At 32.5% G+C, this 24,647-nt stretch overlaps 1 protein-coding gene across 3 annotated transcripts in view; it reads left to right on the forward strand.

Annotated features, from left to right (window-relative positions):
- LOC127738421 (calcyphosin-like protein) overlaps window positions 1–23,253 on the forward strand; it is a 58,642-nt gene extending 35,389 nt beyond the window's left edge. For 2 of the 3 annotated variants that reach the window (XM_052249665.1, XM_052249668.1), the window contains exons 3-4: window positions 18,920–19,129; window positions 21,862–23,253. In XM_052249665.1, the coding sequence (XP_052105625.1) occupies window positions 18,920–19,129; window positions 21,862–21,963 (312 nt within the window). In that variant the 3' untranslated portion in view covers window positions 21,964–23,253. The remainder of the gene's footprint in view (window positions 1–18,919; window positions 19,130–21,861) is intronic. The other variant, XM_052249667.1, reaches the window with a different exon arrangement.
- Window positions 23,254–24,647: the final 1,394 nt, after the last annotated feature.

Below are 24,647 nucleotides of genomic sequence, written 5' to 3' on the forward strand. Positions count from 1 at the left end.
AAATTCTATAAGGAGTCTATTTACAGTTTCGTCCATCATGACTGATTTGTAGATCTTATTGTGCTGAATATATTTGCTTTTTGACAGATTGTCATTATCTATTATAGTTTGTGCAAAAACTGCACAAATAGAAAAAAACATTATCTTTCAAAGATAATATCTCCTAGAAGGAGTCAGTTTAGAATTTCAGCCATGGTGATAAACTTGGTAGATCTTATTGTGCTAAAGATCTTTACTCTTTACAATATCTTTCTATCTATGATTATTTGTGCAAAAAATGAATAAATGGAGAGAGAAACAAATATCTTTCAAAGACAATAACTGCTGTAAGCGTCCAAATGACAATTTTGGTTAAGTTGACTTATTTGTAGATTTTATTTTGCTTAAAACTTTTGTTGTTCTCAATTTCTCTCTATTCATTAAACTTTCTGCAAAAAATGAACAAAGTCTTTCAAGGGCAATAACTCCTATAATGGGTCAATTTACTGTTCGTAAATGTTGACTCATTGTACATCTTATTGTTCTTTTAATTTTAACTATTCAAGATGATAACCAAAAACTGCGAAATTTGCCAAAAAATTTTCAGCGGCAATAATTGATATTGCTCTACTTGGTTTAGTTTTTCAGATATAAGCCAAAAACTTTGTAAGTTACTAAAATTGACATTCTGGGGCAACACTTCCAAAATTGGTTGTCCGATTTTTCTAAAAAAAAATGCAGTTGACCTGGTATTGTTTTTTACCCCATGTCAGATTTGCTTTAGTTTTTGAGATATCAGCCAATAACTACATTTCCCCCTATGTTCTATTTTAGCAACAGCAGCAATGTATAGTGATGGACCAAATCTCCGGATACAATTTTTTCAACTAGATAACATAAGAAACATTTAGGTAAAGTTTTGTAAAATTTGGCCCAGTTGTTTCAGAGAAGAAGATTATTTGAAACTGTTTCAAAACTGTTTTCATATAAAAGTCACTGATTAGTCTTATCTAGCCGAAACGGCGTACCTACTTAAAAACCTGTTTATATGAATTTTCTCAAAATTGTCTTCCATGAATGTGTTAGACTAGCACTCTATTTATACAGATATTTGTAAAAATGGGTAGAATCTTTCTAGTATACTATTTAGGTTTTGAAATGTTCAAGTTACGTAAGGTTTTGTCAATTTTCCGAGTTAGTGAGTGAAACAAGAAGATTAGGTTTATTTATACGGTTTTTAATGTAGGTTATTAATACGTTCATAATTTCTGTAGTACCAACTTAATGGTTGAACTTTTATTTTTATTTCTGGCAAGGTGACTGTTGAAAAATACTGGAACGTTGAAATGATACATCCTTTTCAAATACCTAGAAAGGCAAACTTTTAAAAGTGAAATATTGAAATGTCAAGACTCACTTACTTTTCAAGATTGCACCAGTCAAAACGAGGCTACATTTAAGTTTCGTTCATATTGTTAAAGTTTTTAAATAAAATGATTCTCTACAAATATCCGAATAAAAGTTACTAACAAAATTTAAATGCTTAGGTTGAATCTTCTTATATCAAATACATCGTAAGTCTAAACTTCATAAACATAATCATGTTTAATATTTTTTCTAAATTTGTACATACCTTTCTATTGTTTTCTTAAAAATTTGAGATATATTAATGACAAACCAAATTATCTATGAAACTGGTTAAATGCACATAACTTCGTATTCAAAATAACTTTGTATCAAATTATAAATTAAAAAGGTGTCTCATCTAACGTTATAGACATAATCAAGTTTAATATTTTTTATAAATTTATAAATACTTATCTGTTCTTTTTCTTCTTAAACATTTGAGACATATTAATTACAAACCAAATTATCTAGCAATTGACACTGGTTATATACACATAACTTTGTATCAAATTATAAATTAAAAAGGTGTCTCATCTTACGTTATAGACATAATCAAATTTAATATTTTTTATAAATTTATAAATACTTATCTGTTCTTTTTTCTTCTTAAAAATTTGAAACATATTGATTACAAAACAAATTATTTAACAATTGACACTGGTTATATACACATAACTTTGTATCAAATTATAAATTAAAAAGATGTCTCATCTAAATTTGTATTCCTTCAATTATTTAATCAAGTATTTAAAGTAAGTTATTGTTTGAAAATCATACATTTGAGTAGACATGAATTTGAACAACATTTATGCAAATCTAACTGTCAGTTCCTACTTTATATAAAGTGTGGATATTGAGAGGGTCCGAAACGTGACAATCTATCAGATTCAATACGTAATCATGGCGAATTTTAAGATATAAGCTGGACGTGTAGCAGGTCTGATTAGACTTAATGTAAAACGATTGGGGACCGTTCTTGACTAATGTCGAAGAGTGTGGGTTTCGAAGAAAACTAGAACAGCCATAACTTCGAGATTGATATTTTGTTGAATTTAACAAAGTAGAAATAACATCACGAGGATCAACGGCCTAAATTCAACTATGTTTTATTACTATAAATTATGACTGTTAAATATAAAGAATTTTCTTCATGTAGTCGCAAACATATTTTGATCCTGTTTTTTTTTCCAAATTATGTTCCATCTTTTACTTTATTGTTAGAGTCATTTGTCATCTTGTTGCTGAGCAGATATTTTATTATGTTTTTAATTTTCGACAAATTGTCTAGAAAAGGGGAAGAGGGAGGCTTGTGTTCACATAAAATTGGTTAAACCCAACCGTATTTTATACATATATGAATCAAATTAGGCTATCTTGACCGTGTGTTATTCGTTCTTGTTTGCACTGTCCTAGATTTTTTTGTAACTCCCATTATTCATTTTCATGTTTTCTTTTCTAACATTATTCTTATTGAAATATAACGAAGGACTATATTGATACATCAGTTTCATAACTAATTCATTGTTTTATGAAAAGAAAATGTAAAGGTACAGCTGAAATTGTTTAAATATAGAAAACCATTTTGCTAGAAGAATTTGCTATAGATGAGACTGAAGTTTTTAATCAAGGTGCCCTTCTGTTAGTTCAAATGAAATGTACTCCTTCACTTTCAGATTTAGCTTTGGACAATTTACTTGTACCCTTGTTGTCTTATCTATAATACCAATGAATTATACTATATACAATGTATTGATTCATTAAAACTCGTCTTGGTTAGAAATATCCTCAGTCAAATTCATCTTCGCAAATAATAATTTGTAATTTTTAAAACTGTTCTACATATCAATTGATTTCTCTTGTTTTTATCTGAAAATATTTGATTTTTTGGGAGATCAATATGAAGTTTTGAATGTTGATTTATTGTAAAAAAAAATCTAATATATTCACAGCATTACATAAAAATAAACCTACAAGAAATCATTAACAACTGTTAAGGAAAAGTTTATTTAACAAATGGAAAATATTTAAAAAAATATCCTGGCTCTATCACTTATTTGTCACGTGCTCTACGTGTTCTGTGTTGATTGTTTATCAATGTCACGACCCATTACACTTCGGCAACAAACCCGAAAGCTAATGAACTAATGATCAACCATCATATTTGTCGATAATACATTATAGATTGGTAACAATATAAAAAAAAAACGTGCATACAGGACTTAGTTTCGTATATATGCATGCATTGTTTCAATAACTTCAATAACATTAAAATTACAAGAAACTCGTTTCAAATGACTTTAATGATGATTTTCATACGCTTATGATTTTTTTATTATTATCTTGGAAAAATTAACGGACAAAGGGAAAGTGTAATCCAAAAAATGATAAACAAAATAATTTCAAATCATTTCATTGGTCCTTGATATTGCGATGACTGCTTCGTGTAGTGCCATGACTAAAGAAGAGAAGAGGCTTGACGATTAGTGATGTAAATTTCCTTTATGTTATTATCATATAAGTAATGTAAGCCCGGTACTAAAAAAACAATATTCTTGGCCTGATTTTTTATGGACTATATATTTGAAAATTTTCTATAAAACCAAATTGATTGCAATTAAGGTTCATGTGGACCCTTTGGCTAAAATGGCTGCGTGTTCACCTCAAAATTTACTCTGAGTACAGATAAACCTGTGCATCTGGAAAAGTTTTAAGGCATAGCATGCCCTAGATAAATAAAATTCAAATACATTGTATGTTTTAGAAAATTTAAAACTTAACTGGATTTTGCAGTGCACTTTTTTTTCGTCCCTGCAGAAGATGATAAAATAAACAAACAGTTGAGTTTCACTTGATATGGTCCACTCAGGTACACAGTTTAAATCACCAATTATTGTCAGGTATATATTGTCCATCTATTGTCCATATCAATCTATACAGTTCACCTCAATTTTTACCTGTGGGGAAGTTCTCAAACCTCTTTCACAACCTAGTTTATTTTGGCACCTTCTGGAGGAATGAAAAAATGTGCACTGCAAAATCCTGTCAAGTTTTTAATTTTCTAAAACACAAAATACATCTGAATTTTATATATCTAGGGCATGCTATGCCTTAAATTTTTTTCAGATACACAGGTGTGTCTGTACTCAGAGTAAATTATGAGGTGAAAATGCAGCCGTTTTAGCCAAAGGGTTCACATGAACCTTTAGGTACATCTGAAAATTAGATGGGCATATTTTTGTCAGGTGAGCGATTCAAGCTGTTTGGAGCTTAAAGCTTTACTTATAATTATCTGGTGGCTTCTGCATTACAAGCTGTCAAGTGAAATCCCCCTCCCATGTTTGTATTCAGAAAAAAACTGAATAAGAGAGAAGCGAAAGATACCAAAGGGACATTCGATTTCCTAAGTTTATATTCATATTAATGCATGGTAATAGTTATATTTTTTATGTCATAATGTTTTGCATGATAAGCCAAATTATTGCATTTTCCAAATTAGTTTGCTGAAAGTCGACCTGAATTTAACCATAATTAAAACAAACATAAAAAAACACAAGAAGTAGTCTTTTCTCACTAAACTTTCCAATGAATAAGAAATTTATATATCCTTTTAAATTTTTCGTCGTTTCAAAGAAACAGTCTATTTTAATTGATTTTGCTCATTTATTTCAAGGAAAAAATTACCTATGTAAGTCTATATCTATAAGAAACGTGGGCGATTCGGACAGCTACTACTAAAACGCAGATTATCCGTCGTAGTTACATGTAAGAAATGGTTGACAAACTCAATGATTTACGGGCGAAATGTTTTGAACGAGGAGCCATTGGTATACACGGCATTAGCAGGTAAAATTATTGAAACGTTTCACATATTTCTAGCATATTAACACACATCAATACATAAAACTGAATTGATTGGACTGCTACAAGTCTGAGGTTGCAATATACTGAAAATTGAAGACAGTAGTATTTCAGAAACTTTTCCTTTTTAGATCATTTAAAAATGACTAGTTGCGTTTTGTTCTGAAGTGTACATGGGAGTGTTTATTAATTTTGCTGTTACTTTGCCTTAGGTTTTATTACCTTTCGTATCAAATAAGTAGCTCTATAAATACCCCGTGAAAAGAAAGCTTTTTAAAGATTTTAATATCTTAAACAAAAGACAAGAATGAAGCAGCTTTAATAACAAATTAAGTATATTCCAACTAGGTTAAAACTGTTGTAATTTATTCTATTTTGATATCCGAGACACCAGAGATTAACAAACAATTGAATCACAGGTAGAAGATGAGACAAAATCAATGTATGAGACAAGAATTTTTTTTTTTATCAAATAATTTCTTAGTTTTTTGTCAGTCAGATTTTTTTGATAGAGTTGTCTGTTATAATGTTCTTAAGTACGTGATTTGGTTATTGTGATATTATTGAAAAGTGTATCTAAAATTTTGTAATTCATTACTCAATCTGAAATCTTACTCTCCCAACTGTATGATATTTGATGAGCTCGGGCGTTATCTACTTCATATTGATGTTAAAGTAAGCATATTATCCTATTGGTCTAATTTAATTATGGAAAAAACGGTCAAAACATTCCATCCTCATATATAGATCAATTTCCACTTGTATTGTATCACAATAATAGATTTAAAATAAAAAAGTTTGTCAAACGTATTTTCAGGTTGAAATGGAATTTATAAGTCAGTTAATGTAAAAAAGTCTTACAGACCTGGCTTGATACTATCCAAAGTTGTTCGTAAGACTTCAGTATTACATACACACTATGTTTTTCTTTGTTTTGAGGAATATTAGACGAACAAGATTTTTGGTCGTTTTGTAGTTTCAGAACATGTTACCATTATATTTCTATTGAACTTAAAAGATGGCCTAAAATAGAACTTGAAACTAAAAATATGGAATTTATGTTATCTAGATATTGCTGATGAATACTATAGCATTCCTAAATGTTTGCATTTAAGAGAAAAAAGAAAACCTATATAAAAAAGTTAAACAAAGAGGTCAATTATCTTACACTTTACTAAAATTACTTCCGAAACAGGTTAGATTATATAAATGATATAAATTCATACGAATTATAATATAACCCATCGAGCTTGTCCTCTTGAATGTATTGTAATAACTTACTTTCTTTTCATATTGTATCTATATTATATGTATTATAGATAGATGTCTTCTCTGTCCCTATGTTCTCGGTGATGGGAATAAAGACATATATATATATATAAATAAAAGTCTTAAGATTTTTGCAACGATACTGATATAATATAGCAATATACGAATACAATTTTATAAAATCGTATAGACAAATATTTGAATTCAACAAATTGCCTTGTCTAAAGCATCAATGTTTTTATCAAATGCAATACAATAGGTAAACAGATAAATGGTTTGATTTAATTTGAAATCTTACACCTCACCAAACTCAATACTATGTTGACGCTGCAAATATGTATAAAATATTTGATGAACAATTCTATCAACGAAAACTGTTAGTTCTTCTGCTTGGTAACACTTGAATGAAGTACATTGAGGTTTTTTTTTTATCAGGAAACTTTCCTTAACTTCTCGCTGGGCATCATTCCAGAGAATGTTTTATTGCGATGTTAATACACGTCTAAACATGTGACAACTTTATGACAGACATTCTCCCTCGGATAACACGTGGTTATGCAAGGCTAACACGTGGTTATACAGGGATAACACGTGGTTATACAGGGCTAACACCATAATATATATTATAATATATATTATATTTGCTAATGCAAATTTGAAGATTTAACATTGTTGGGCTAAATTTGAGAAGAATTATATATATATTATGGTGTTAGCCCTGTGTAACCACGTGTTATCTGATGGAGAATGTCTGTCATAACGTTGTCACATGTTTAGACGTGTATAATAAAATCAAAATTTGATGTAGCAGCATGGTAATAAACATTATCCTCCTTTACGACACACAAAATAGCTGATCTGAAAGGTATACTATCTACTTGCCACTATACATCATGTACTGTGTTACAACCCTAGATAAAGTCGACCTCTCTCTTGGCTCCGATTCATCGACGATATTGACATGAAGTAGGATCATACTAAACAAGAACTCAATGTGTTCATTCAACATGCCAACGATACCCATCTCTCAATAAAATTCACTTACGAAATCTCTGACTCTAAGATCACATTTCTTGACACTGCTACGCAAGTGAAGGATGGAATCATATTTACAGATCTGTATTGCAAGCCCACAGACAAACATCAATATCTTTCTCCTTTGAGTTGTCATCCTAAACATTGCAACAAGAGCATTCCCTGTAGCAAGGCCATACGATTAAAACGGATTTGCTCCACCAATGATACTGATAAGGCGACTACAAGAACTTCGCGGTCACCTAAAAAATCGGGGCTACAGAAGAAAATACATTGATAAGGTTTCTCTCGTGCTAACAGCATCAGCCGAAACTTTTACAATATAAAGACAAAAAGGTCAACAAAAGAGTGCTGTTTGTGCTGACTTACCATCCCAAATCTGACAAATTATCACACCTTATCCGCGAAAATTGAAAAGAAATTGAAAAACATCCTAAACTATCCAAGATCTTCCCCGAGCCACCTGTACTGGCCTTCCTTATGCCCCAAAGCCTAACAGACTTAATGGTGAGAGCTGACTTATCCTCTAAATCAGGCTCTTCGTCTGTGGGCTCTTGCAAGGGATGCGGAAACAAACGATGTCTGACTTGCAAGCAAATACTGAATACTCAGACTTTTAACAGTCACTCCACTGGTACGGAATACACCTTATTTTGCGCAATGTTAATTACAAGACTACAAATGCTGTGTATCTTCTACAGTGTAAATGTGGTAAACAGTATGTTGGCGAGTCAGAACAGCCATTTCACAAACGTAAGAACGGCCATCATAGCGACTATGAATGCAAACCAGACCTTCCTCTCAGTCAACATTTGAGATCCCCTAGTCACACTAAGGCAGATCTTAATCGACTGACCATAACAATCATAGACCACAACACTGCTTGGTCTAGGGAGGATAGACTCGCTTGGGAAAGATTTTGGATAAGAAAATTAAAAACTTTGGCACCAAATGGGATCAATGAAAAGGTGTAGTTCTAATTCGCGCAGTGCTTTTTGTTTGGGTTATATTACATATTACTACGCAGTCTCTCTTGCTATTCCTTTACCTTTGTCAACTCTAAAATTCTAGAATTATACCAGTTTAAATTGCAGGGTGCTATTCATTTGAGATGTATAAGTACGCAGCCACGTTCAATTACTTAACCTTTGTCAAAATTATTTTTTTAATCATTAGTAAACTGCTATTTATTTGGGATGTGTAAATTCGGAGCCTCTGTTGCAATTACTTTACCGTCGTCAAATTTGAAATTTGAGTATTATACCAGCTCAAATCGGTCGGGAATGTTTTTTCTACGCAGTCTCTGTTGTAATATCTCTTTGTTGTAATATCTTAACTTTCGTCACATTACTATTTTTGTTAGAAGCATATCTATGTAGTCTCTGTTGTAAATACCTAACCTTCGTCATTTTTGAAATTTAAGAATTGTACAAGCGTTGTTCGGTTTTAATTGTAGAAATTTAAAGATTGTTATAGTTTTAAATCAGAATAGATTGATATGATTCATTTTACATCATAATCATACTGATGAAGGATATCTGTTATCCGAAATATTTATAGATAATTACATTTAATGTTTCCTTTTTAATATTGGTGTTGTTTTGTACATATATTATATATACAAAGTTACTCTAAATATCAGCACAACAATTTTAAATCTGCAAATTTGCAGAAGCAAATTTTTGTTCTTCCCTCGCCGGGATTCGAACTCATGCTATTGGGATATCGTGACAACACCGCCTGCACTGTTCAGGTGCGGGGGCGTGGCGGGCGTGCGCCCCCCCTAAAATTTTCAAAGCATAGGTTGTCTTCAGCTTAATTAAGTATCTGAAGAGACGACGAAAATCAATGTCGCCGCATTCCATCAGTTTTAACTTTCAAAGTATATAAAACAGTCAGTTAAACAGAATCAACGTGAATACTAATCAACTGACCTATACGATTTAAGTTCTATAAATATTATATACTTCAAAGGAAGGACCGCGTTTGATGAAAAATATTATAGGCTTTTAGCAGTTAAAGTAAAAACAATGTTACGTTGTAGTTGCGGTTTTTATAAACAATTTCCTTAATAATCGAAGTTCCAAAACATCCCTCACTCACTTTCACAATGTCATCATGGCACGGCCAAGAAAACAGTCCAGGTTATATTCTTTCTTAATGAAAGATAGAAATACTGGTGCAAGCGAAAGGTTAGTTTATTAATTTGTATCATTATTTAATATCTCTGTGTCTATATATATTTCTCACTTGCAACCTAAAAAATTTGCCGAATCATGGATAAACGGTCAAGGCCCCCGACCCGTACTACAGTATTACATGCATGGGATCCCAAGAAAATAAACATTACTTCGTAAATGCATCTCATTCTGATTTTAGTGGATTGCGGCGAAAACAGTATATATAAAGTCTGGCACGACCTCCGAAAATCAAAAAATTAAAAACAGATATTATGAAAAGACAATTAAAAATCGCTGGTAAAAGTAGAAATTTTCGTTTTCAAAATCTAATACTAGTAATGGTCAGGTGAGCTATTGTCATCTGTCTCGTCCCGCTTTGCGTCCGTCGGTCTGGCCGCCCGTCTATCTGTCAACTCTTCAGATTTCCATCGTCTTAACCAAGTTTGGCAGGGCTGGTGTTATGGAGTGTTAAAGTAATTCTTAAGTTAACCGGTTTCATTTCACATTATTGAAACCATGTACAATTGGCTTAGACACATTGACGATGTGCAAAACAAGGGTTTATTATTTTTTTGTGGTGTTCCTGTATCTCTTTATGTCACAACTACCAGCACCATGTCTTTCAATGTTTAGTTAAGATATTACCTGATATTACTAATTAGATAAGTTTACAACAAGTGTTGATGTCTTGATTGTAGATTGGTTTGCAGAGGAACACAGAATCAAAATAAGAAAAATGTTCGCATGATCTTCAGCTTCTGTTTGGGATTGCAACTTTATAACTGTAGCTTTATAAACTCATAGATGCCATATGAATCCCTTAGGGCATAAGTTAGGGGTGTTAGAATATAGTTGTTGATTTTTCCAATTTGTATGAGACCTTGCAATCATAACTTAGAGGCTCTTCGCAGAACAGTAACATATCGTTTTACCTCTGTCCGTCCATCCGTCAGTCAGACACTTGATATTTGTTCCGGAGGATCCACTAGGACGCATTTAAATCTATTACATCATTATTGCATTTTCCCCTGAATATATTCGATTGACTAATATGAATGCAACACCAGTTTTCCCAGCAACCATTGACATAACATTCGCTTGATTTTTTTTTATATGGAGAGTCAGCTTGTGTACTCCGGATTGAAGTCTGTCTCTATCCTACTTGTCTTCAGTCCCGTTTTCTCGGAAATATATGGGGATAGTCTCAATGAATAGGAGCTCACAGATTTCTTGTTAATTATGGTGATTGTAGATTGTTGTCATGGGTGGATTTAGGCGGTTTTATCTCGAAACTTTAATTTCTCGACACGCTTCGCTTGGCGAGGTATCTATATTGCACCCACTTTAGTGTACACAGTACATGATATATTAGGCTTGAAGATGGAATTGATTGCAGATTAGCTAAATTATCTATCGTAAAGGATCGTAAGATGCAGTCACAGAAATAATTATTTGATAAGTACGTCTAAACAAGTGACAACTCTACGACAGATCCATCCATGGGATCACCAGTGAAGGTGATACACGACTGAAAACACATATTATATTCATAATTACTCTAAATATCAGCACAACAATGTTAAATCTGCAAATTTGCGGAAGCAAATGTTTGTTCTTCCCTCGCCGGGATTCGAACTCATGCTGTTGGGATATCGTGACAACACCGCCTGCACTGTTTCCAGCGCTCTAGACCACTCGGTCACCTAGACTGAACTAAAAAATTCAGCTTTCGTCATATATATATATATATATATATATACATATATATGTATGTTATAAGAACATGCCAGGATTCCTCGAGCAGAATGAACAGACAAACAAATGCAGAAGTAGTTAAACTTCATACGGGTGGTGCATACAAAATCATGACTTAAATATGCACATTACAATGGTCGAAAGCTTGAAGACACATAACTATGTAAATGCATATTTGACTTAAAAATTATAATAGCAGTATATTATTTACACAACTTGCCTTATTCTATACTGATTTAATTGTAGAACGTTTCGAAACATGGACGTCGATCATGATGAATTCCTTAGTCTTAAAGAATTTACAGATGGTCTAAGGAAATTTGGCCTGAGCTTCCCAGAAAAATCTGTACACGAGCTGTTTACCTACATTGACAAAGATTGCAGTGGTAGAATTCTATTTTACAAGCAATAAGGGTAATAAACATAAATAAAGTACTCACAAGGGCTTAACGTATGGAGTGTCCCTCTCTTTAAAAAGAGCATGATGCGTTTTGATAAGAATGATTGAAAACTTTCAACATGCATTTCTTCTCAAACTCGTTGAGAGAAACTAGTACAAATTATTTTAGCTTTAAAAAAGTGCTGAATACAATCCTACAATTGCACAATTCCCCCAAAAATTTTATACACGTTTACGTAGAAGTGTGTTCATTTATCATCTTTATAAAATGGATTATGCAGCATAATATCCTTTTAGGTAAAGCTTATATCTTAATATCAAAAGCAAAAATTCCTAAAATGGGGCCATTTTGAAAATTTTTGCTGTTTTGCATTGAAAATGAATAAACTTAATACATTTATGATGCATTACATGCATCCGAAGCGCTTTTTTAAAATTACTTTCGTCGTCAACGCTAAAAGCCGAATATCTGAAAGCCAAGAATGTATAAGTAAACTCATCAAAGATACCAGGATTACAATTTTGTACGCCAGATGCGCATTTTGTCTACAAACGACTCATTAGTGACGCTCGAAGTACCGAAACATCTGAAGAGCTATAAGATAAAAAGGAACTAAATATAATCCATCTATAAGGTCAACTTTGTCTTAGGGATTTGACACCTTAGTTTCTTCATCATTTCTAAATTTAAATACGGACAATTTAAGAAACATTTGTTATAAATAATGTCAGTACCGAAGTTCTGACTACTTCTGGCAACCTCGGTAACTGAAGTCCATCATTTGCGGTATCGACTCAGTGCTGTAAAAATAAAAACAACACTTGATAATTTTCATGCCATCGGAAGCGCTTTTCTTGATTTTCTTTTCCCAGAAGCGACCATAGCCGAATATTTGAAAGCAAAGGATGTATGAGAAAATAGTAAAATAACAAAAATACCAAAACAGTTGAAGTTCTATATGACTAAAAAGGACCTCAATGTAAAAAGCTTGAAGCCCCTATGCATATATGTTATACAAATCCATAAATGAAAATACTGATGTCCAATGCTAATGTCTTATGAACGGGAGAAGGGTGTTATTTGGTAGATATATAATGCTTTTTGGTTTTCAAATTAATGGGACAAACAGTGGCATTATCATACCTTCTTTCATTGTTGTAAATCAAAATTCAACGTCAAAATTTGGCACTTTTCACAAATGTGTTAAAAGAGACAATGCCTTTGCAGCCATATTTTAAATCTTGTATTCGTTGTAACAACATTAATGTCTAAATAATGAATAATTCATTCTATTGGACAATCAGGACTTCATTTTTTAACGACCACAATTCATCTATACCGCTTCCGCTGATAACATTCCAAAGTGTTTGATTAACTAGAACTTAGGAAAGCATAAGCACAACATAACTTTGATAGAATTAAAGACTTCCAATAACGACCAGGACAATCACCAGAACGACTTGAAGATTCCCGTGAATTCGAGAGCTGTCTTGTGTTAAACGGCTTCCTAAATAATATTGTTATATACATATGCACTTTCATTCATGGATCTACAATCTGTCGACTCCTGTATCTCGGCATTGCACAAGGTAATGTTTTTCTCTGACTGTTTATGACGTCTTTACACTAAATCCATTGGATGTTGGATGTGTACTGATTGATAATTTAGTCTAAGATGCATGATTTTTTATATTAGTTGTTATTGGCTTTGAACTAGCTGTCAGTAACATCGAGTACTCTCAGATCTGTACTTAGTGTCTTTTTGTTGTTGGGATGTACAAGTACCCGGTCACGTCCACGTGTTTTTGTTATATGCATTTCTATTAGTATCCATCTGATGAGTTAAGCCTTTTTCAACTGATTTTTATAGTTCTTCTTATGTTGTACTGTTGCACCACTGTCCAAGGTTAGGGGAGGGTTGGGATCCCGCTAACATGTTTAACCCCGCCATATTCTGTATGTATGTGCCTGTCCCAAGTCAGGAGCCTGTAATTCAGTGGTTGTCGTTTGTTGCTGTGTTACATATTTGTTTTTCGTTCATTTTTTTGTACATTAATAAGGCCGTTAGTTTTTTTGTTTGAATTGTTTTACATTTGTGATTTCGGGGCCTTTTATTGCTGACTATGCGGTATGGGCTTTGCTCATAGTTGATTGCCGTAAGGTAACCTATAGCTGTTAATTTCTGCGTCATTTGGTCTCTTGAAGAGAATTGTCTCATTGGCAATCATACCACATCTTCTTTTTTATATTCGCATAACATTTTGGTCTCAATGGCATTATCATGGGACAGGGGAACATATCAAACATTTCTTATATAGAAATCGTGAATATAGTTTATAACGGACAACGCGATCATAGATCTCATTGTAAACAATTTAATTCAACTGTAATCCGAAGCACATAAAAAGTAGTTTCTTTTAATAAAATCTATTAACAGATTATTGATTTCATTACCATATGTAGCTTATCTAAAATCTCCAAAGCCCAAAACTTGAATTTTGATAACTTAGAGCAACTTTTCGCTTAGCATAAAAACACAATAGATTTTAAATCTAATTATACGTAAGTGATATCATAGGTCATTTTAGAAAATTATTCCTCTTCACCATCCGACTGTGAAAAATCGAAATCTAGATATAAGTACTATGGCCATGTGTATTACAGAAGACCGCAACAACGGTTTTGACCTTGCATATAAGTTTATCGTCAAATGATATTTATTCCCTTTTCGCTCCTTTCATACCAGTCCTCAATGTGGCAAATCAAAAGTCATTGTCAAACTCATTAAAGATCTGACCAAATTGAATTCAATTCTAGTTGAGAAACTTGCTTTAATTTTTTAAGAATTATACTGCTTAAATTTACCCAAAGACTGACTCAATATTGTTGATTTAGATGAAGGTAAATCCAGAAAAGCGCTTCGGACGCATGCAATTTATAATCTGTTGTTTTCAGTTTTTAGATATTTGTATTTCATAAGCGATACTTTATATGTACGTTGAAATTTATGTCAGAATTTATGTATGATTTTTTGTTCCAGAATGTAGTTTTTCATTTTTATTAGGGCAATTTTCTTTGTTCCCTTCTTACCGCGTGTATATTTTCCAGCACTTTTTTCACGCCGGTTTCTGCACTGACGATTTGAATGTCAGTGAACGTAATCCATGTATACATTTTTGTTCAAGGGCCAGTTGAAGCCCGTCTCCGGGTGTGGGATTTTCTTGCTGTGTTGAAGACACATTGGTGGCCTTGGGCTTTTTTCTGCTCTCTGGTCGGGTTGTTGTTTCTTTGACACATTCTCCATTTCCATTCTCAATAAAATAGCTGGTTACGTCAGGGGTTCGTTACTACTACTCACACTTTATATAAGTATCATAGATTGTATTGTTTGGTAGCTTGTGTATTTTTAAAGTATTTTCTATTTTCAAATGAGTTATTGTTTATATTTCACCATATCCGTTGTAAATACACAACGATATGTTATTTCTCTCCTCTCTGTCGTGATGTTTGCTGAAACGTTTTTGCTTTTCCCCCTCAACGAAGACAATTGGTCATTTGTGAACTTTATCAGATGTGACTGTTTTTTAAGTAAACGTCTTGATACATAAAGCATAATGGAATTATATTTTGAATATTTAACTCTCTGTTGATGTTTGGTGTAATTAAACATATATATATATATATATATATATATAAATAGCAGCACATGACATACAAATCTATGGGAGTGTGGATTAATCAGTACAGAGATTAATTCAATTACACAAATAAAATTATAGATTGCCTAACAATGTAATTTTAATACACTATTTAGTATGTAAATATAAGAATGTTTAAAATATTTACAAAATGATGAAAATAAACGCAATATTTCGCTAGACTAACTAGCTTTATCAAGCGTGCATCTATCCAGGTGAAATCGGATGTAGATGATAAGAAACTTTTGCAGCTCAATGTATATGTTGCACTTGAATTTAGCTGCCTTGAAAATAATACATAATTAGGATGAAGTTCAAGATTTTTACAAAATTGGTAGTTGAAGTTAGCAACGTCCATTGGCCAATATTACAGGATAAAAAGGACGATGCTGTGTACTAAATTGTTCTTTATCTTTCCTGTATCTTTTCTCATCTTTTTCGTTAAGGCCATCAGGTTCTAAAGTGTGGAGTTGGTGGATCCAAAAATTTTTCTCTTCTCCTTCTCGCCGTGGTGTCCCACTCGGTGTTGACTTCTATGATTTGGAAAGTAACATTATCAAAAGAATGTTTCGTTGAACGAAGATGTCTTGTGAGAGGACAGTTTTTGTTGGTTTTGTACCATCTTTTTCGTTAAGACCATCAGGTTCTAAAGTGTGGAGTTGGTGGATCCAAAAAAACCAACAAAAACTGTCCTCTCACAAGACATCTTCGTTCAACGAAACATTCTTTTGATAATGTTACTTTCCAAATCATAGAAGTCAACACCGAGTGGGACACCACGGCGAGAAGGAGAAGAGAAAATTTTTGGATCCACCAACTCCACACTTTAGAACCTGATCGTCTTAACGAAAAAGATGAGAAAAGATACAGGAAAGATAAAGAATAATTTAGTACTCAGCATCGTCCTTTTTATCCTGTAATATTGGCCAATGGACGTTGCTAACTTCAACTACCAATTTTGTAAAAAATCTTGAACTTCATCCTAATTATGTATTATTTTCAAGGCAGCTAAATTCAAGTGCAACATATACATTGAGCTGCAAAAGTTTCTTATCATCTACATCCGATTTCACCTGGATAGATGCACGCTTGATAAAGCTAGTTAGTCTAGCGAAATATTGCGTTTATTTTCATCATTTTGTAAATATTTTAAACATTCTTATATTTACATACTAAATAGTGTGTTAAAATTACATTGTTAGGCAATCTATATATATATATATATATATATATATATTGTTCAAGAAGGGTTATTTCTAAAGCCAACTGTGTGAGAAGAAGTTCTCGTCGTCTTGCGGATCAGAAAATTTTGCCTTCTCTCGACTAGAATTTCCCAAATATACCCCTTCTGGACATGATATATTTGTTTAAAAAAATACCTAGCAACCTTTACTATATTCGATATGACCATTTGAAAAACACCTGTACCAGTCAAATTGCAATTCTATGTCGCCATTTAAATTGGTTCATTAGCCTAGAAACCAGATATTTTAAATAGCCATAATAGACACCATCATTTGAATTGGAAGAATGGCTAATATTTATTACTAATAAAATAAAAACCAGCATATTACATACAATTCAGGTGAACTCATTAATATTTTAGTCTGGAAAACATGAACTATAATTAGTGGAAATTGTACTTTTAAACACGCTTTCAATAACGTCGAGCACTCTAAGGTAGGTAACTTGTGTCTTTTGTTATTTTGTTTATTATGTGTGGGCTAAATACCAATCTGATGAGTCGATTCCATTGCCAATTGATTTTAAAAAAATGATCTATTGTTGAGCCATTGTCTCATGTTAGGATGGGGTTTGAATCTCAAACACATGTTTAATTCCCATCACATTCTTTATGTGGATATCCCAAGTCAGGAGCCGCTTTAAATCTAGTGGAAGTCGTTTGTTGTTTTCTGTCATAATTGGGTTTTTTTTTCATTGATTTTTTTAGAATAAATTATATCTTTGTTTTTGTTTTTTGAATTAAGTGTCATCCCGACGATTTAAAATCTTAATTTCAGGCTCTTTAGTCTTTGATCAGTTTTTGTTGTATGAATTAAAAAAAATAACTGCACTAAGATGATGCTGTCCGTAAATAAAGGCAACAGTAGTATACCGCTGTTCAATAGTCATAAATCGATTTATTTATTCTGCTTGTATTTATGCTGTTAGGCTACCGGACTGGTAGAATCCTCGGAGACAGTACTGTCCACCAGCAGAGATTCCGATCCGGTGGTGATAAATAAAGACAACAGTAGTATACCGCTGTTCAATAGTCATAAATCTATATCTATTCTACTTGTATTCATACTGTTAGGCTACCGGACTGGTAGAATCCTCGGAGACAGTACTGTCCACCAGCAGAGATTCAGATCCGGTGGTGATGAATAAAGACAACAGTAGTATACCGCTGTTCAATAGTCATAAATCGATATATCTATTCTACTTGCATTCATGCTGTTAGGCTACCGGACTGGTAGAATCCTCGGGGACAGTACTGTCCACCAGCAGAGATTCCGATCCGGTGGTGATAAATAAAGGCAACAGTAGTATACCGCTGTTGAATAGTCGTTACACTTTCCACGCCGCAGATTTCGTAAATATTAAACGATGATAATCTTGTGAATTAACACATTTGAAGCAAGGACGCTTAAATTTGTACTTAAAACAAGATATATATAGTATGGCTTTCGAACAAAATTCTTATCCTGTTCGAGATTGTAATGGTTGGAAGACTCACATGTCGTTACCAGATTGTCATCAACTTATGGGTTTGAATATTCCTTTGGTGTCTTCCGCTTCTCTCTGTCGCACATATTCTGACTCTCTCTCACCCACGTCCTCTCTCTTTCTTTATCTCGTGACACTAGATGCCAAATTGATTGAAAATAACACTCTTAAAATTTCGTGCGTCCAAAGTGCTTTCTATGGATTAACCTACATCAGGAACTCTCAAACAATATCTTAAGAAAGACAAGGATGCATAAATGCGCAGAAAAGAAAGGTACTATGTGATCAAATGGAACCCAAAAGAGTATCTGAATTCTTTTAAGGTCAACCTTTCCTGATGGAGTTAGAACCTTAGTTTTAAAGTAATTTCTTAACTATCAATAGGGAATGTTTAGACAAATATGTTATAAATCATGCAAGTATACTGAAAGTTTGAAAATTTTAGACGGTTTCGGCTACATAAATACCTACTCCCTACAACGATAACAAATAGTGATAAATGAGGGAAGGGCAATTAGATAAATCCATATCTGACTCGTTGTTTTCTATGTGTACTTTTACAGTTCAACTTTAATGTTTGTGTTATATTTTAATTGGTACATACCAGCCTCCTATGTCACAGACGAGAATTTCGATCATCAATAAAGCATTTGCCAAGTTTGACAAAGAAACTGGTGACGGAGTGATTACCCTTGAAGATCTTAGGGATGATTACAATGTTGAGAATCACCCTAGTTATAAGAGTGGTTTCTTCACAAAAGACCAAGTTCTGAGCGAATTTCTTCACGTGTTTGACAAGGGAATTGAAGATGGAAAGGTAAACAAAAACATTTTAGGATTGTTTCTTATGTATGTGACTTCCTTATATGTATAAGAGTTATCGCTCACTCCAGTTGAATTCACTAAAAAAAAATTTTTATACGATTTGTGCCACTTACTTTTTCCCTCATTGAATAAAAAATAGGTCAGACGATAACAAAAACAAACGCCTCTAATTTAGATTTATCATCATGCTTGACATTATATGAGAATATTAATGTATTTTATGAAAATTAAAATAAAATAAACCTCACAAAGTCTTTTCACTATTTCAAATGATGGTAAGTTAAGAACATAAGGCCACACCATTTAAATTTTAACAATAGGAGTAACCAAAATAAAATTCAGAATGGAAACAGGGAATGTGTCAAAGAAACAACAACCCAACCAAAGAGCAGATAACAAACGAAGGCCACCAATGGGTCTTCAACACAGCGAGAAAATCCCCCACACGGAGGCAGGCTTCAGCTGGCCCCTAAATAAAAATGTGTACTAGTTCAGAGAAAATGGACGTCACACTAAACTCCGAAACATATAGATGAACCAAAATTAAAAAAAACATACAAGAAAAACAAAGACCAGAGGTTCCTGACTTGGGACAGGCGCAAAAATGCTGCGGGGTTAAACATGTTTTGTGAGATCTCAACCCTCCCCTATACCTCTAGACAATGTAGAATAAACAAACACATAGCAAAACGCACAGTAAAACTCAGTTTAAAGGAAGTCCGAGTCCGATATTAGAATAGGTAACAGAAGAAACTAAGCAAAATGACAATTATAACATAAATCAACAAAGGACTACTAGCAGTTTTTGACATGCCAGCTCCAGACCTCAAATAAACTGATTGAAAGATTATGTCTTCATCATATAAAAATCAAGCACAATCCCTCCCGTTAGGGGTTTAGTATCATACCATCATAAAATATATTAGAAGAACATAACCCGTATCATGCAACAACTGTTTGTTATCGAGCGAAATTGTAATAAGCTTTCTCCTGGATTCAATTCAATCGGAGGATCAAGATAGTAAAGTCGTTGATTTTCTGATCAATAGACAGTCGAAAAGATATTTCAATATTTAACATCTGTCGATAAACAACAATCAAAGATACCAGGCTTAGGATCTGGTCCGCCAGACGAGTATTAAGTCTACTTAACTCTCTTCAATGGTGTTGAGATAAGATAGGATAAATGTTATTCAAAGTCTGTTTTGAATGCATACAAAACAAGGGCTTTCTAGAGCTTTTTATTTGACAATGAAAACATATACATCAACAAGAAGAGACAAGATCGTTCAGACTCGGAGGACCTAGGCCGTTTAGGATTTTGAAAATATCTTCCTCCGTCGTTCTCATGCGTCTGATTTGATGCTGAGGTTGTTATGAAATGTTGAAATGTTGAAATGTATTCGAACTCCAATTTTTATTTTAGGATTGTTAGTTTTCTTGCCGAAGGTCGGTCGTTCTCTCAAGGAACTCCGACTTTCCCCACAAATGATTCACAACAGAACTACTATGAAAATGGACAGCAACTAAAATTTGAAAGTAATTTATGTGTGAAAAAAAGTTAATTTGTTTAGTTTTGATAAAGAGGGGCGAAAGATAATTAGTATCAGTTCTTTTTTATTTATTCTAAACCAAATTATAAGCTTGCCACATTCCTGTTCAATGGTTTTAATTAGGTAATATTTTTTTTTAAATCTGATAGGAGCAATGTATTATCATCAGTATAATAATAAAATGAACACTTTTTCATACTTCAAAAAATATCTTATATGAAAAAATTAAACAGGAGAGGCCCTAGTATTGACCCCTTGAACAAATATCCTCTTTCTGATGTTCTCTTCATTACTAAAGACATATAACTAATGGTTACACACTGTCTACGACTTTTCAAAAAGTCAGCAAAGAGAGATACGGATTTTCTTACACCTAACTAATTGTTTCTCTGATTCGACATCACTCGATGATCTCAAACAGGAACCACTGCAGCATTTTTTTTTATTATGCTCAATATTTGCTTCATGATTAAAAAGATTCTAGGCGTGATCATACTCGTTTTGATCTAATCTCTTATCCAGTTCTCAATAAGCTTGGGATGCAAGGATTAACAACCTTATCCTTTTCGAAAAGCACATAACAAATTATTAAGCAGCAACCCTTTATCAATCAAATCATGATCATGTTCAGAATATCAAGATCTACCTACAATCTATTTAGACCTAAACTGTCAGACGAATCATTGTAGCCATTGTATCAATCTTATATACAAGGTGAGCAATACAGGCTTCTTGGAGCATCAAGTTGAAAACAGGTACGAACAAATTCAACAAACGGAAAATTAGCATATGTAGAAGTAACATTTTTATACTAAAAGAAACAGTACGCGCAAAGAGATTTCAAGATAAAATAAAACTATACACGCCAGTTAATCTACCATATCATTGCTAATTTAAACAATCAATTAAACTTGGTTTTTATTTATCTTTGGTAAAATTCCTTTTTTTGTATATTGCAATATTATCTTAACCTTTATGCGACTTAGTTTTATCAAATTGCACTTTTTGACTTAACTTTTATGTGACTTAGTTTTTTTCATATTGCACTGTTCGACTTATACCCTTCATGTGACGTAGTTTTGTTTATATCGCACTGATTGACTTAACCTTAAAGTTTACGTCACTTAATTTTTCGTATTGCGCTGTTTAACTTAACCTTTATGTGACTTAGGTGACCAAAGAAGAATTTACTAATTACTACAGTGGCGTAGGTGCCAATATAGATACAGATGAAGAATTTGTGAAGATGATGACAACTGCTTGGAAAATTTAGCGAAATTGTTGGACACGAATTTCAATATTTATTACCAAGAATAGTTATGATTTGTTACTTATACCACCAAAAAAAAAAAAAGGATGGACGGCGGAAACCACATGATGAGAATTGTTGTTAGGTGCAGCGTATTTCTTACGTTTTTACGCGGACAGAGTAATGAAAATCAAACTGTTTAACTGTCCGTCTACTCATTTGTCTGTTTATTTGCAATTCATGTCCGACTTTGAACTTTAAAATATCATAAAGGATTTTTATTTTTATAAAATGCTTTAAATTACTGTTAATTGATATCAGAAGCTGTTTCATAAAGGTTTCAGTGATGTCACACTTACGAATTTAAACTTTACATATTATTCCAATAAATAAGATCCCTTCCAAATCATATACTAGTACATAATTACAGCTTGATTAAGAATCTTAGATTTTGATTGTTTGATAGCTAGTGTGATTTGCATGTTTTTTTCAAATATTAAGAATTTTATTCATATTTCAACATCCCGGGTTTATGCACAACGATATGCCTTTTGTTTTACTAACTCTGCCGCGGTTTTGCTAAAACGTATATGCATTTTTTACTCCTCACTGAGCTACTTTTTCATTTGTGCTCTTTATAAAATGCGGCTGGTTTTTTTTTACGGTTTGAGTAAAAAAGAATAGTGGAATTAATTAGTAAATGTTTAACTGAACTATCTCTATTATTACCCAGTGTAAATAAACAGATATATCATCGTCAGGAAGGGTATTTGTGAGAAAAATACTAGCCGTGAGAAGTACTTTTACCGCTAGGTATTTTTTCATAATGCTCCTCCGATAATGATAAAAATCTGTTCATAACCATCTTCATAAACACGAAACAGTTCTAGATAACCCATATCAAAAATTTCTATCTTGTTTCCAGGTCAGAACTTTAAAACGCCTTCAAAGTGTGTCATAAATGACCGTCTCAGAAGATTAAATTGGTTTTAAGTTTTAACACCAATATGTTTTTTTATAGGTGTTTCCACCACTTAAGTGGATGTCATAATTTTCATGAATAAAGTTGGTTACATTTTGATAGGTAAATTTCAAAAATTTATTTAAATCGTGTAATAAAGGATCATTGAAGGGGGCCAGGGTTTCATGTTATTAATGTACGCTCAACATCTTTAGTTATTTAATGTTATTATAGATAAGTATACTCATTTTATATCATCGTTTCAAACATATCAATTTGTTATTAACACTGTATAAATCGTCATGTATAGAATAAAATTAAAAAAAAAAAATTATCAGTGTTAGATATTCATATATAGTTTGTTCTCATTTTATATAATCTGTGTTGTATTATCTACCGATACCTTTTAATCTGTGTTGTATTATCTACCGATACCTTTTAATCTGTGTTGTATTATCTACCGATACCTTTTAATCTGTGTTGTATTATCTACCGATACCTTTTAATCTGTGTTGTATTATCTACCGATACCTTTTAATCTGTGTTGTATTATCTACCGATACCTTTTAATCTGTGTTGTATTATCTACCGATACCTTTTTCATGTGGTGCTATGACAAGTTTTCATATCGTTTCAAAACCGGTAAATAATTTGTCACAGGTATCAATACACTGTAACTCTAATAATTAAACCAAAATTTTTGATTATTTATTACTCTTTTCTAATAATCATTCTTACTATAGTCTATTATATTTACTTACTGTATATATAAACATTTAAGGCGTACAGGAAGTAGTGTGGCACATTTTAAAAAAAGATCGTGCTATTTTCACAGGCATAGAGATTTCCTAAACTATTTGGAATCCTTATTGAATTTAAAAGTTAGCATTTACCTTTAAACTTGTAGGATGCACATTCTATATAATATCCAAAACGGCAATTGTTTAAAACCAATTTTTAGATTATTTTGTTCAAGGTCTTTCTTCAAAGCAAAATTTAAGACCAACACGTATAATTTGCATTTGACACTTTGACGGTTTAATGTTCATATTGGACAATTCATTATTAAGCTTCATATTTTGACTGGTCAGTGAAACAAAAAACGAGGAAATATACCCATTATTTACAAATACCTATCTGTATACCATTTTGAGTGAAATGTGTTAGGACAATTATTAATTAAAACTGAATTTATTTAAAATTTATTAAACTGATTTGAAACAAGCGCTAACAGTTATATTAATTGTTCCTTATTTGATGTTTTTATCATGTTTATAAATGATAATTATAGCAAAAGTGTTTTCCTCAAATAAACGATTACTATTGAAACAATTCAAAGCCAGTACTGAAATATGATATATCAATTTAATTGTTGTTATGGTGTAATACCACCAAGTCATAGTACGTCACATCCGGTTGCATACGAAAATAGGTCGAAAAAAAATATTCCCTTGAATTTGACAGTTGTAGGTAATTGATCCTACATTTCATTGCAGTAAAACATTTCTGAGTCATAAACATATATCTTGGGTATTTCAAAGCACCATTATTTCTTTATTTGGGGTTTCAATAGAATATTTTGGAAACTTGAGGTTACATGGTTACTAAAGCTTGTACACAGGTTAAAAAAGGGGGAAAATTTGATTGGTTAACTTCCAGTGATGGTTATTTTCTTATATGCAATGAAATGTTATGTGAAATTTTTTCTATAGTACTGGACAGGATAAAACTTTACTCATGCCAAGTA

Source organism: Mytilus californianus, unplaced genomic scaffold (genome assembly GCF_021869535.1).
Source record: "Mytilus californianus isolate M0D057914Y unplaced genomic scaffold, xbMytCali1.0.p SCAF_4, whole genome shotgun sequence".
Lineage (NCBI taxonomy): Eukaryota > Metazoa > Mollusca > Bivalvia > Mytilida > Mytilidae > Mytilus > Mytilus californianus.